At 40.1% G+C, this 14,607-nt stretch overlaps 1 protein-coding gene across 7 annotated transcripts in view; it reads right to left on the bottom strand.

Moving 5' to 3' along the window:
• The window catches only part of NOS1 (nitric oxide synthase 1), a 269,988-nt gene that overhangs the window by 103,270 nt on the left and 152,111 nt on the right, over nucleotides 1–14,607 (bottom strand). Inside the window, exon 1 of one of the 7 annotated variants that reach the window (XM_056821669.1) lies at nucleotides 7,342–14,525. The exons of the other annotated variants lie outside the window; for them this stretch is intronic. Coding sequence (XP_056677647.1) covers nucleotides 7,342–7,370 — 29 coding nt within the window. The 5' untranslated portion in view covers nucleotides 7,371–14,525. Of the gene's footprint in view, nucleotides 1–7,341; nucleotides 14,526–14,607 lie in introns of those variants that run through there. 7 annotated transcript variants of the gene reach the window in all.

The following is a 14,607-nucleotide window of genomic DNA, read 5'->3' as shown; positions in this document are numbered from 1 at the left end:
GACCAGAATCTCAGAAAGATTCTAGAACTTCAGAGGCCATCTAAGTCTAACCCATACCCCCAAATAATCCTTTCTACAACCCTCTCAACTCTGCCTGAAGACCTCCAAGGACAGGGAGCCCCTCACTTCTAGGGGCAACCCATTTTACTTTTGTTCAGTCATGTCTGATTCTTTGTGATGCCATTTTGGGATTTTCTTGGCAAAGATCATGTAGTGGTTGGCCGTTTCCTTCTCCAGTTCATTTTACAGATGAGGCAACTGAGGCAAACAGGGTTAAATGATTTTCTCAGGGTCACACAGTGTCTGAGGTGGGATTTTAAATCAGGAATATGAGTCTTCCTGATTCCATATTTAGAGAACTATCCACTGTGCCACCTAGCTATCCTTCATTCTACTTTTGGACAGTTCTAGTTTTTTATAAGATTTCCTGACATCAGGCTTAAATTTTCTGCCTTATTACATTCACCCATTGCTTGTGGCTCTATACTTTTTGGGGCCACATAACCTAAGTCTAATGCTTCCTCCACATGTCAGTCCTTCATATACTTGAAGACAACTACCATGTGTCCCCAGACTCTTCTCTTCTCTAGGCCAATCATACCCATTTCTTTCAACCATTCCTTTGATGTCATGGACCTAAGGCCCTTCATTATTTGGGTTGCCTTCCTCTGGACATTGTCCAGCTTATCAACATTGTCTTTAAATTGTGATGCCCAGTCCTCAGATGTGGTCTGATGAGGGCTGAATATTATGGGATTCCTTATTTCTGGAAGATATACAAGTACTTCTCTTATTGCTGCCCAAGAATGCCTGTGTTGGAGGATCTCTCATAGGCCATCTCATCTAATATGACCCTGATCAACAAGGACAAATGGTATACCAGCATTTCCTTGAATCCCTACAGGGAGGAATCACAGGGTTCTTTCTCACTCTCAGAGCCATTTTCAATTGTGAGAAAGAACATTCTGTTTTCCTCTCTTCAAAATGTCCTCTGTTAATATTCCCTGAGTGGCTCTTGAACCAAGTGTCACTGGTATGTTTATAAAAGGGGGTGATAATCAGAGCAAATTCTCTGTGAGGGAGTTAGAGTATTCCTCTAAGGTCTCTTCTAGGCTCATGTCCTTTGACTTTACAGTGCCTGGTACAGAGGTCTTCAATAAAAGTCTAAAAAATTGTCTGATGAGTGGGTTGAAAATGAAAGGACTCTTAAATGGGGGTAGGGGTGTCTGCAAACCTGTTTAAAATATTTCATTATCTCACAATAACTGCTTCTTTTGTAATCCTATGTATTTTATTTCATGCATTTATGAACATAATTCTGGGGAAAAGTCTGTAGGCTTCATCAAACTAACTGCCCAAAAGGGCCAGGACACACAAGGCTAAAAACCTCTGGTCTAAGGTCTCTTTCAGAACTCATGTCCTTTGATTTTATGATACTTAGCACATTGGAGGTGCTTGATAAAAAGGTTTTGTTTTTATTCATCCATCAATTGCTTAATGGAGGGGGAAGTGCTTAATCTAGGGTCTTAACTTGGAGCTAGTGAACCTAAAAACTTTCTTTTTGATAACTATATTTTAATACAGTTGGTTTCCTTTTGCAAAGCTGGCATTTAAGATTAGACTTATTCTGTTTGATCCCAAGAGGGTAGAACTAGGATGGATGAATGTTAGGAAGAATCAAATTTAGGCCTGATATCAGGAAATCTCATCAAAAATTAGAGCTGTCCAAAAGTAGAATGGATTTTTCTGAGAGATGAGGGGATCCCCCTTCTTGGAGGTTCTCAAACAGAGTTGGGTAGGGTATAGTGAGGATTCCTTTGATATATGGGATAGACTGAGGAGTCTTTCACCAGGCTGCCCAAGGAGTCCATGACACAAAAAAGGTGAATCACCCGTGTTCTAGAGGATCTTTCTAAGATCCTTTCCAGAGTTCACATCCTTTGCCTTTACAATTCTAGGACATACGCCTTTGAGTCAATAGGAAGACCTGGAACATGTGACTGTATACCATAGGGAGAGAAGATCTTCCTTTAGCTCCCCTTTCTCCAGAAGGCAGGGCAAGGAGGGACTAGCCAGATGAAATAGTTTTGCTTGGTTTGCACAATAACTAATTATACCCCACTGTCAAGCAGTAAATGTTGGAGCAACATTGCTGTAGGCAGGTCTGAAATGGAGCATGCAAAAAAAATGATTATGTTGGGTTTAATAACAGCTTGCTTGTCCCTGATCTTTCAAATATGAGGCCATGGCTGTAAAATGGCAGAGGAGGCTCAGAGCTCATCCAGGAATAAGGCTCCTGAAAACAACAGCAGTTGGGGTTACAAGCTGACCTGAGGCTAGTCAGTTCACTTTTCTAATAATAATAACTGAGAGCACCTACAGATTTTATATGTTATTCAATTTTACCCCACAATAGCCTTGAGAAGTAGGTGGTTCAGTCATTACTGTCCTAGACCCTTCCACATCTCATTGTTTCTTCTGGAACCACCTCCCTCTCCTCCAGCCCCTGATTAGTTTGAACACGTAAAGTACAAAAGTTCATAGAGCTTATTTAAACTAATTTGTTAACACTAACCTGTTTATTTTTATATTTCTGTATAACTAATACATCATAGAACTTTGTTCCATTGGTGAATGACAGCAACGATTAAAACCCATCTCTAACTTAATAGATAAATCTTAGGCTTAGAGAGGCTTGCTCATGGCTACACAACCAATAAGTCAGAAATCAGACTTAGACCTAGCATTTCCTGAGTCCAATGCTACCATTCTATTCACTATGTCAGGCTCCCTTTCTCCCATGTAGAATGGAGGACATAGGTGTTCTACAGAAGAGGAAACAGTCATCAAAACATTGGTTAAATGTTTTCTATGTGTAGTGCACTGTACAATGTGCTTGGGATACAAAGAAAAGTAAAATCATTGGCTCTGCCTTTGAGGAGATGGGAGAACAGAGATACTTCCAGGTGTTAAACCATTTCCTCAGGATTCTATGGAGGACCAGAAATAGAATCTGAGAGAGGGCTTGGGCATCTTAAATCTAAATCTACCTATTGCAGCTATCTCTACTAAAGATCTTGGTTATTTGGCCAGAGTTGCTCAAGTCCTCTTTCGATGCCTGATCTTGGCACGACAGTGATCTTGAGCACTTGAAGTTTATGCCAGGAGAACACAAGATCTGGCAGGTTCAAAGTAGAAAAGTTTCAAGAATAGATCTAACTATCAAATCATAGGTTTAAAGGCAGAAGAGAACCTAGAGCAGTGGTTCTCAAGCTTTCTAATGCTGTGACCCCGCAATACAGTTCCTCATGTTCTGTGACCCCAAACCAAAAAATTATTTTCGTGGCTACTTCAAAACTGTAATTTTGCTGTAGTTATGATTTGGAATGTAAATACCTGATATGCATTATGTATTCTCATTGCTACAAATTGAGAGGTTGAGAACCGCTGCTCTAGAGGTTATTGAGTCCAACTCTCATTTTAGGGTTAAGTTTTGGTGGTATGTTTTGTTCATGGCCCTTCTTATTGAGGCAATATAGAGCAGTGGAAAAAGTATTATATTTAGCATCAGAGAACCTCAGTTCAAATCCTGACTCGGGTGTATATTACTCATACGACATTGGCCAAGTGCCTTATCCTCTCTGCTCCTCAGTTTCTTTATTTGTAAAATGAAGGCATGGAACGAGATGGCCTTAAATTCCCCTTCTAGCTTCACATCTGTGATCCCCTTTGGGATTAGTTCTCTAAGTTTTTTCTTTTTAAAGCCCTTCCCTTCTATTTCAGTATTAATTTTAAGACAGAAGAGCAGCAAAGGCTAGGAAATCAGGGTTAAGTGACTTTCCCATGGTCATATAGCTAGGAAATATTTGAAGTCAGGTCCTAGGTCCTCCTGACTCCTGGTGTGCCACTCTATCCATTGTGCTCCCGACCTGTCCTGAGTGCTCTCTATTTCTTGACATCCTTTTGCATGTATTTTGTATTTTCTTACTTTATCTGTGTGCCTGTTGCATCTCCTACAGTAGAATGTAAACTGAGGGCAAGGGTTGCTTATCTTTGGGTCCATTTATCTTCAGCACCTAGGACAGTGTCTGACAGAGTAGGCACTTAATATACACTTGTTGAATTGAATAGGTGTGGTGCCAAATTCCGTTCAAAGCAAATATTTAGAAGAAAGATAAGCAATTTTTTTTTTTTGCATAGGACTCTTATTCTTGCTTGTAGAAAACTGAGGTTCCATGGTATAAAAGGGGAAGGAGAAGGAATAAGCATTTACTATGTGCCAGACATTGTGCTAAGTACTTTACAAACATGATCTCATTTGACAATATTAATATATAATTTCCATTAATATGATAATAAACAGTTAAAAGAAACACTTCTATTTTCTAACAAAGTCTGATGAGTTCAGGTACATTCATCTGCTGAGCAAATCCTTTATTAGATTGGTGAACTTTACCTTTGAGAGGAAAAAACAAAATCTGGCATCCAGGACTCTTGGGTGAATATGTGTGTGGGGTGGGGGTAGCACAGAGTGTAAACACTATATCTGTCTACAGATTAATTCCCAAAGCAAACTTCCAGAGGTTTGGAATTGGATTACTTCATGGTTTATACCATTAAAAAACCCTCTTACCTTCTGTATTAGAATTGCTACTAAGTATTGGTTCCAAGGTAAAAGAGTGGTTAAGAGCTAGGGGTTATGTAACTTGTCCAGGGTTACAAAGTTAGGAAGTGTCTGGGGTCATATTTAAGCCCAGGGTATCCCATCTCCAGGCCTGGCACTCTATCCACTGAACCACCTAGCTGCCTTCTTCATGCCATTTTTTTGATGGTGAATGGAGGCTCATTGACTTTTAACTTCCACCTGAGAACTCTGTCAAAATTATCTTCCTCTGTCTCTTCTCTCTGCCAGTTAGGTCCCTGAGTACACTATAATTATTAACTATATTGACATATATTTAATATGTGTAATATATAACTATAAGTACAAATAAATTACTATATTGATATATTTAATATATGATGCATATATGTAATAAATATTAAAATCCTACTCATATTGAGGGACCAAATCCAAACTTCATCTGAAATCAAGCCAACAAGCATTCATTTAGTAATGGCAGGTCCAAAGTAGAAAAGTTGGCTAAATATGTGTATACTATGTACCAGGTGCTATGTTAATTTCCAGGGATATAGAGAAAGGCAAATGACAGTCCCTGACCATAAGGAGCTCACTTTCTAATGAAGGAGACCACATGCAAACAGCTATGAACCTTTAAGATCCATGAAGGCCACACTGGGGTAGTCTCAACAGGAAGTACTAAGCTTAAGGAAGACTGGAAATCTTCTTGCAGAAGGTGGTCTTCAGGAGAAGCTTGATGGAAGCCATGGAACTTGGGAGGCAGAGACAAGAAGGGAGAGAATTCCAGGCATAGAGGACAGCCACTGAAAGGTCTAGAGTTGGATGATGGAATGTTTTGTGGAAGGAACAGTGAGGAGACCAATGTCATAAGATCATGGAGTTCATAGATGAGAGAGTAAGGTAGAAGATTAGAAAGCTGGGAAGGGAAAATATTATGAAAACCTTTAAAACAAAATGGAAGCTTTTTATTTGATTTGGAAGATAATGGAGAACTGGAGCACACTGGATTATGTGGCTAGGTCTGTGCTTTAGGAAGATCAATTGACTGTTGGATAGAGGATGGATCAGAGTTTAGAGAGACTTGAGACAGGTAGATCCCCAAGAAGGCTATAGCAAAAGGTTTGAGATGATAAAGATCTACACCAGGATGGTAGCAGTTTCAGAGGAGAGAAAGGGAGATATTGGAGAGATATTATGAAGGTAGAAATGACTGGACTTGACCACTGATTGGATATGGAGGTGGAAAGAGAGAGTTGGGAGTCAAAGAAAATATCTAGATGGTGAGGCTTGGTGACTAAGAAGGTGATGTTCCCCTTAATAGGGACAGGAAAGCCAGGAAGAGGGGAGGGCTTGTGTAGGAGGATGATAATAAGTTCAATTTTGGACATCTTAAGTATGAGATGTTCATGAGATGTTGAGTTTGAGAAGGCAGTTAGATATGATGCTAGAGGTCAAAGTGAAGTTAGGTCTGGACAAATAATTAAGAATCATGTGCACAGAGATGATTATAGAGTCCATGGGAGCTGATGAGATACCAAGAGAAATAGTATAGAGGGAGATAAAGCCTGGGACAGAGCCTTATATGACATCTATGGTTAGCAGATAAGATCTGGGCAAATATCCAGCAAAGAATATTGAGAAATAATAGTCACACAGACAGGAGGAGATTAAGGAGAGATCACTATCATAGAGAAACCGAGAGAAGAAAGTGATCGACAGTGTCAAAAGCTTCAGAGGTCAAGGAGAATGAGGATTGAGAGAAGGCCATTAGTTTTGGCAATCAAGAGATCAGTGGGAACTTTGGAGAAAGCCATTTTGGTTGGATGGTTAGGTTGGAAGTCTGATGGAAGAGAAGTGAAATGATTGAGAGAAAAGGAAATAGAGGCAGCAATTGTAGAGGACATTCTCAAGGAGTTTAGCTAGAAAAAGGAGGAGAGACTTGGATCTGAATTCTGACACTTATATGCTATGTGAACTTGGGCAAGACATTTCATTTCTTGAGGCCTCCATTTTCTCATCTGTAGAAAAAGGGAACTGATTTGATGGTCCATAGGGTCCCTTCCAGTATTGGATTTTTTTTGTTTTAAAAGTATCAATTATTTTATTTCATCGATGGAAGGTTGAGCCAAAATTAAAATTTAAGATACATTTTAAGAACCTTTTGGTAGTGTTCTAAGCTTCATGAATGTTTTTCAAATATTACACCCAAACAGAAATTGAACAGAAAGATGATTTTTTCAATAAGATAACTATAATACTATTTATAAAGCTCATGTCTCTGTTACAGTGGAGCTATTTTCCCTCACACATCTCTAGGGAAGGTTTAGGCTCAGCCTTAGGAGGGATGGCAGTACCATGAATGTGAAAGTGCTGGCTGCATGTCCCATCAACTTTATGAGTCACAAAGCCAGTTAATGATGGACAATATTTCCCAGTGATGGAAGATTTAGCTAAGGAGGAAAAGGAGCTGATGCATGGCTCTTTTGTGAAATCCATAGAACATGGCTCGAATTCCCTTTCAGATACTTTCTGTCCTGGCTCTAGAGCAGCATATGGTCAGTGTAGACAACATGAGACATGCAAGGAAATACAACCACCTTTTACAGAAGGAGAACAGCCAGAGCCATCCATAAAAGCATAAAGGGAGACAGGTGGGAAAGACTCAGTCTACCATCACCAAGTGCTTCTTGAATTCTTACCTGTGGCTCACTTCTGCATTCTTCCACATATCTTACTGGGACTCTTTCCAAAGATAGACTGGTCTAACCTGGGTACACCAGCACTGAAGACAACACAAAGATCACTTAAATGCTTACTCTTTCTATAAACCAGATATAGGAACACCCACAGAAGCTTATATCTGAAGCACAATCTCTATGGTTTACCTGTTACTAACAACATGCGTCTTGGCGTTGGGTGGAGTGTGGCTGTCATGCTGCCAAGGAGATTGTGATGAAAAGTGAAGATAGATGAGTTCCAGGTGAAAAATCTCAGGTAGTTTTCTGAGAGGCACAGCTAAGGAAAAAGGGCATCCTAGAAAGGCAATAAGTGAAGAAAAGACACAACTGCTCCTAAAAGAATATAGCACAGAGATGGCTCCCATTTGTTCAAGGTGGCTTGGTTATGAATGGAAAGTTGCCCCAGGAAATTAAGTGGCTCAATGGATAGAGAGTCAGGCCGGAAAAATCAAGCCTCAGACACTCCCTAGTTGTGTGATTTTGGGCAAAGTCACTTAATGCCAATTGCCTAGCCCTTGCCATTCTTCTGCCTTGGAACCAATATGTGGTATTAATTCAAAGATGGAAGGTAAGGGTTTTAAAAAAAGAAAATAAAGTGACTCCAAGGTTTGATGTGAAGATATGATTACATTTGGGTCCTATGTAAGAGAAGAACCTACCAGTGCTTCAAAACAAGATGGCATGGCCAGGACAGCCTGGCTACAATCTTATTATCAGAATGGAAGCTCCTTGAAGACAGGGACTGTCTTTTGTCTTTTTTTTTTGGCATCCTTAGTACTTAGCCCAATGCCTGTCACATACTAGGCTTTTATTAAATGCTTATTGATTGATTGAATGATTGATTGATCCCTTTGGGTCATGGGCAGCAACTGAATGAGAATGGACTTGTTGATTTAAGCTCACTGGTTTTGAGTGGATAGACTCACCTACTTCAAGGTCATTATCAAATGCAGTTAGAGTAAGCACATCCCTATTCTGGAGAAAGGGAACAGGATGAACAAGGGATCACAGGATTTAGAACTAGAAAGGACCTTAGGAATCACCTAATGAAAACTGGTACTTTAAGCTTCACTAGACACATTCTATATGTTATCTAATTAGAACCCAATGGCAATCTTGTAAGTCTATTTTTCTAAGTATTATAATTCCCATTTCATGGATGAGGAAACTTGGACCAAGAGGTTAAATGATGTGTTTAGGGTCATAGAGCTAGTAAATAGAACATTATAGATTTAGTTCTGGAAGAGACCTTGAAGATTATTACCTTCCTCATTTTATAGATGAAGAAACTGAGGCTCAGTTACATAGCTAGCACTTGTCTGAGGAAGGACTTGAATGCAGAAGAACCTTCAGCCCAATCAATCCATTCTGCAGATGAGGAAGAGGAGGTCAAGAGAAATGAAAAAAAAATAGGCTGCCAGAGGTGGGATTCAAACCCAGGTCTTCCTGTCGTCAAGTATAGCACTCAGTTCACTACATCATATTGCCTCTATGGAAATGTCAGGCCAAGGAGCTTCTAGTTTGTTTTGTTCCTAAAGGCAATAGGGAGCCACTGAATTTGCTAGAGGTGCACATTTGTGAACCAGATGATTATGATATGGTCATTTTTGGACTAAAGCACACCTATTATCAGGATTGTTGTGGTTCCAGAACAGAGCAGTCATAATAAATCAGACAGTCAATCACCAAGCATTTATTGAGCACTAATTAAATTGCTGGGCACAGTGCTAAATGCTGGAGAGATAAAGGCATTCACTGTCCCTGCCTTCAAGGTACCTACATTCTAATGGAGAGACAAGTAAATAATATGTCCATGCAAGATAGACAGAGAATAGACTAGGAACAGGGTGTTTCCCCCACCCCCGTTAAAGTCCTTATCTTCTTTCTTAGTATCAGTTCTAAGACAGAAAAGCAGCAAGGGCTAGGCATTTGGGGTTAAATGACTTGTCCAGGGTCTTACAGCTAAGAAAGTGTTTGAGGTCAAATTTGAACCCATCTCTTCTTTACTAAAGTCCTGGCACTCTGTACACACTGTATTGCCTAGCTGTCCCAGTGAAGGAGTTTTCAGCTTGAGGTTAAAACCAACAAGGGATCCATCAATAACAGGGGACCTATGAATATGGACAGGAAAAATTTTATCTTCATTTTCATTATTATAAAATTATTTTACTATCACAAAATAAGGCCATCTCTTTATTTTTATTAACCTCTAACTAAAATTTAGCATTTTTCAATTCTTTTGGGAAGATGGCCATAGACTTCACCATACTACCATGATATGACAAAAGTGAAGAACCGCTGGTGTAGACAGATGAAAAACAATCTCAAAGGGAAGCCATTCACAACCAGGGGGGACAGGACAGGCTCCTGCAGAAGGTGGGATCTGAGCTAAGTCTTGAAAGAAATCAGATAGCTAGGAATTATAGGTAAGGAAAATACTCCTGGCAAGTGGCCAAGTAATGTATACAGAAAAACAAACTAAACTGGCCATCTTTCTACCTGGGGAGAGTGACACTAAATATACTCTCAAAACAACTTTTTAAGACAATTTTGGAAAGGAGGGAAGAAGTTTGAGACACTGGATCCCATAACTGGAGACCCCAGGATGCTGTGAAGCTCTAGAGAGTGGAGGAAGGAACAAGATGGTGCTGAGGGAGGAGCTCACCTGAGGTGAGGCCAGAGTAGAAGAATCATGACATCTGTTCACTTGCTATTTTAACAAATTATTCTTGCTAACAAGGTCCTGAGATCAATTATTCCCATGCTGTTGAAGGACTTCAAAGTCATTCAGTACTCTAAATTTTGTACCCCTGGGACAAAACTCTAGTTTCTTTGCCCTAGTTATGGCTCTAGGATATTTGCTGGCATTGGAATCCTTGTTAAATCATATAAACTCTCTGGGCCTCAGTATCTTTATCTGTAAAATGACAGGGGGTTGGAGTAGATGACCTCTGAGGTTCCTTCTAGCTTTAAATTTATGCTCTAAGCATATCTATTTATCTATCCATCTGTCTGTCTATCATCTATCTATCTATCTATCTATCTATCTATCTATCTATCTATCTATCTATCTATCTATCTATGCATCTATTTATCTCTGTGTAACTATTCATCTATTAATTTCTTTTTATCTTCATATTCATCTATATCTATCTATCCATTTATTCATGCGTCTATTTATCTATCTATATAGCTATGGCATTTAATACTTTAAAAAATCAGTTTCCACACACCAATTTTGTGAGCTATTTAGATAATGTGAGGACTCCATTTCACAGATGGGAAAACAGTCTCAGAGAAGTTAATATGCAGCCTGTAGCCACACTAGTTAGGAGCTAGAAGACATTTATATCAAATTCAAACCTCCTGAGGTCAAATCCACCACTAAGCTTCATCATATTGTGCTGTCTATTTCAAAGGAAAGGGAAATAAAAGAACAAAGAAGGAGACAAGAAAGAGAGACAGACTTAGAGAGAAAGAGAGGGAAAGAGAGAGGAAGAGAGAGAAGGGGGAGAGAGAGAAAGAGGGAAGAGAGAGAAAGAGAGGAGACAGAGAAAGGAAGAGGGAAGAGAGAGTAAGAGAAAGGGAGAGGGGAGAGAGAGAAGGAGAGAGGGAGAGGGAAGAGAGAGAAAGAGATAGAGGGATATAGAGAAAGAGAGAAGAGAGGAGAGAGAGAGAAGGGAGAGAGAGGGGGGAGGGAGGGAGGGAGAGAGAGAGAGAGAGAGAGAGAGAGAGAGAGAGAGAGAGAGAGAGAGAGAGAGAGAGCGAGAGAGAGAGAGAGAGAGAGAGAGAGAGAGAAGAGTAGACTAAGACACGGAAGAGCTCTGCTATAAGCTCCACCATAATGTCTTTTCCTTTGAATGATTCTAGGACTACTGTTCAGCCACCCCCATCATACTCTGGGTTGGTTCAGGGTGACCTATCTCTGGGAAACAGGGCCAGCCAGACAGCATGCTTCCCATCAGTGACTCCTCTCTGATGGCTTGGCCACATTACAGTTAATCTACCTTACTACTCTTCCCAAATTCAGGGAAGCAGCACAGATTAGTGGAAAAAAGACTGGGTCTGGAGTCAGATGAACTTCATTCAAATCCCAAGTTTGCTACATATTAGCTGTGTGAATTAAGTAAGTCTCTTTACTGCTGTCTACCTCAGTTTCTTCCTCTGTAAAATGAAGGGGTTGTATTGGATGGCTTCTGGGTCCCCTTCCAGATCTAAACCTGTGACTTACAATAGCTAGAAGTAACAAGGACCTGTCCAGGGGAAATTGTTGGATGAATCCCCATGATCCACCAGTCTGCTCTAAATGGTTGGGACCCAAGGAGAAATCCTTCCCTCAATCACCAGTCTTTGGATGATGAAAATCTCACTCTCTCAGACTCAGTTTACCTACAAAGCACAATGATTCATGTTACCAGATGATGTAGGTGCTTGAATAAACAGCCAGAGAAAATAGGATACCCCAGAATCTAGAGCTAGAAGGACTATCAAGGCCACTTAGTCCAATTTACCCCTCATAACTCCCTACCCCATTTTTACAGAAGAGAGAATAGAGAAAGAAACAAGCATTTATTAAGTTCCCACTAAGTGCCAGGCAATGTACTAAGATCTCATTTCATCACAAATATTATTTCATTTGATCTCTATAACAACCCTGGGAGGTAGATACTGTTATTACCCCAATTTTACAGATAAGGTAATGAAGATAGAGAAAAAGTGATTTGGCCTGGGACTCACATAGATAGTAAATGTTTAAGTCCATATTTGAACTCACATCTTCTTGAGGCTTGGTATTCTATCCATTGCACCATCTGGCTATAGAGAAAGAGAGTGACTGATGCCAAGACAAAGAGATAGGATTCAAATTTATATCCTCATGACAAATCAGAGCTCTTTATATCACAACAAGATGTTATGACCAAATATTGTGCTCTTTTGATGCCACTCACCTTGAAAAACTTCATGGAAGTTACTCACAAACTAAACCCAATCTCCCTTCAAATGGCAATCTGCTGATTACAGTCAAAGAACAGTGCACCAGAGGAGGTTAAGGTAGGATAATGGAAAAGACACTATATCACATGGGGATAAATCAAAAGATAGGATGCAGTGACTCACAGGATCATAAATGTAAAATAAAAAGAGAGATTATCTCGTTCTTATCATGGTTCCCTAGATAGATCTCAAAGGTTTTCAACTAGTTTTATATTTTAATTTTGATAACTACATATTGATATTATTTGGTTTCTTTTGTAATTTTATTGTATACATCTAAAAACATGATTTTGATGAAGGGTCTTCAGATTGCCCAAGAGATCCACACCACAAAAAAACATTAAGAACCTCTGATCTAGCCCAATTCCTTTTTCAGATGAGGAAATTGAGACTATGAAGGGTTACAAGGCCATATAGATAATATATGTCCAAGGTAGTATTTGAACTTGGGCTCTTACGTTAGAGTCAAATATTCTTTCCATTCAACTATATTGTATCTCAGAAATGAAGGAATTTCAGAGCCATCTAGCCCAAACTGTTCTTGACCAAGAATTCCTTCTAAAACATCATCAACCAGTTTGTTATCCTCTTTCACTTTAGGGGTGAGTTAATCCCATTCACATTCATAGTTATGATAATTAATTATGTGTTGTTTTCCAAACAATTCTCCTGTATTTTTCCATCTCGTTGCTCTCTGTCCCCTCTTTATGAAGAAGAGGGCAATGAGAAAAGTGTGCTATCATTTGTGCTCTTTGCTTTATGAAATCAGCTTCCTCTTTCCTGTCTTTCTCTTCCTCTCCCCTAGACTCCCATCATTCTTTCCTTCCCTTTCCTTTAACTCCCTATACACAACCCCTCCCCCACTTTGAGCTTAGCATACTTATTACAAGGATTTTTCTTGTTTTTTCTTCTTCTTCTAAATGGGGGTGGGAATAGATAGGAAGAGAAAATAAATTGAAAAATTAAATAAAATTTTAAAAAATCACTGACAATTCCTCCTGAATGTCTCTGGTGAATGAGAACTCAGCAAACAAAGAATTCTGAGCACATATAGTAAGATGTCCTCCCTGGATGCTTCAAGGAAGGTCATGGTTGCCAAGGGGGGGGAGGGGAGAGGAGGGAAGGATAATAGTTACACTGCTTGATGTAGGGCACTGGGTGCCAAAAAGCATCATGGCTGTGGATTTGGAAGGGCTAAGTTTTCCATATATAGAAAGATAGAGGTTTCATTTTTGGATTCATTCTCTCCTTCGAAAGTCACTGGGACAGGTTGTGGGGTGGATGGGGAATGCAAGGAAGGAGTGTTATATGAGAGCTGATCTTTTGTAGGCTGAATTGTGCTCTTCCTTAGTGGCTGCCAAGAGAGTAGGCTTTGAAGAAGAGTACTCTTTCTGTGTCTCCTGGAAATGATATGGTCCAGACCTTTAATTCTCAATTCTAAAGTGGCCTTGGAATTTAGTTCAACTGAATGGGACTTGGGAGATAGCCAGGATAACCAGAAAAGATCCTAACTTTGGAAGAGTTTGTCTCAACTGAATGCACTAGCATATGGGACACTTGGGAAGGGGATCTGCTGCGCTTAGGTAGTAGAATCACTCCTTAGGGGTTGGATCTTGCCCTACCTGGCTGGCCTGGAGGTATTCTTAGAGGGAAGGTCCTAGGTCTGAGAGGGATCTGGGAAAGGCAGAAGATGGGACTTGAGCTGAGTCTCAAAGGGAGCCAGGCAAATTAAGAGGCAGAAGTGAGGGGGCAGAGCATTCCAGGTGTGGAAGACAAAAGGTGGAATGATTAACAGATGTAGTATTCTGTTTGAGGACCTGGGCATACAGCACCACTCTGAGTTCCTTGAGGGCAGGGACTGTCTTTTTATTTTTTTCCCCAGCTCTTAGCACAATGCCGGGCACATAACAGATGCTGAATAAATGCCTATTCACTGATTGACATGCCATTCCATTTATGGGGAGCTCTAAACATTGATTTTTTTCTGTATCAGGTCTCTCATATTCTCCCACATTTTTCTCTGTCTAGTACTTAAGAAAGAAGTATGAGGTAAATGTTAGCCACCTCCATCCCCAAGAGATATGGCTCTCCTTCCGCCAGGCACATACCATGTCCCTCTGCCCATCACCATGTCCCTTGCTGAGACCTATTTCCAGGTAACTTGCCAACTTTTCATGGGATATGGTTGAGCTGGCAAGATGCCCAGGTAGATGGGGCAGATAAACCTGGTTT

The sequence above is a fragment of the Monodelphis domestica genome, chromosome 3 (genome assembly GCF_027887165.1).
Source record: "Monodelphis domestica isolate mMonDom1 chromosome 3, mMonDom1.pri, whole genome shotgun sequence".
NCBI lineage: Eukaryota > Metazoa > Chordata > Mammalia > Didelphimorphia > Didelphidae > Monodelphis > Monodelphis domestica.
Note: the sequence above shows the minus strand (reverse complement) of the source record. Positions and strands in the feature narration are given on the sequence as shown.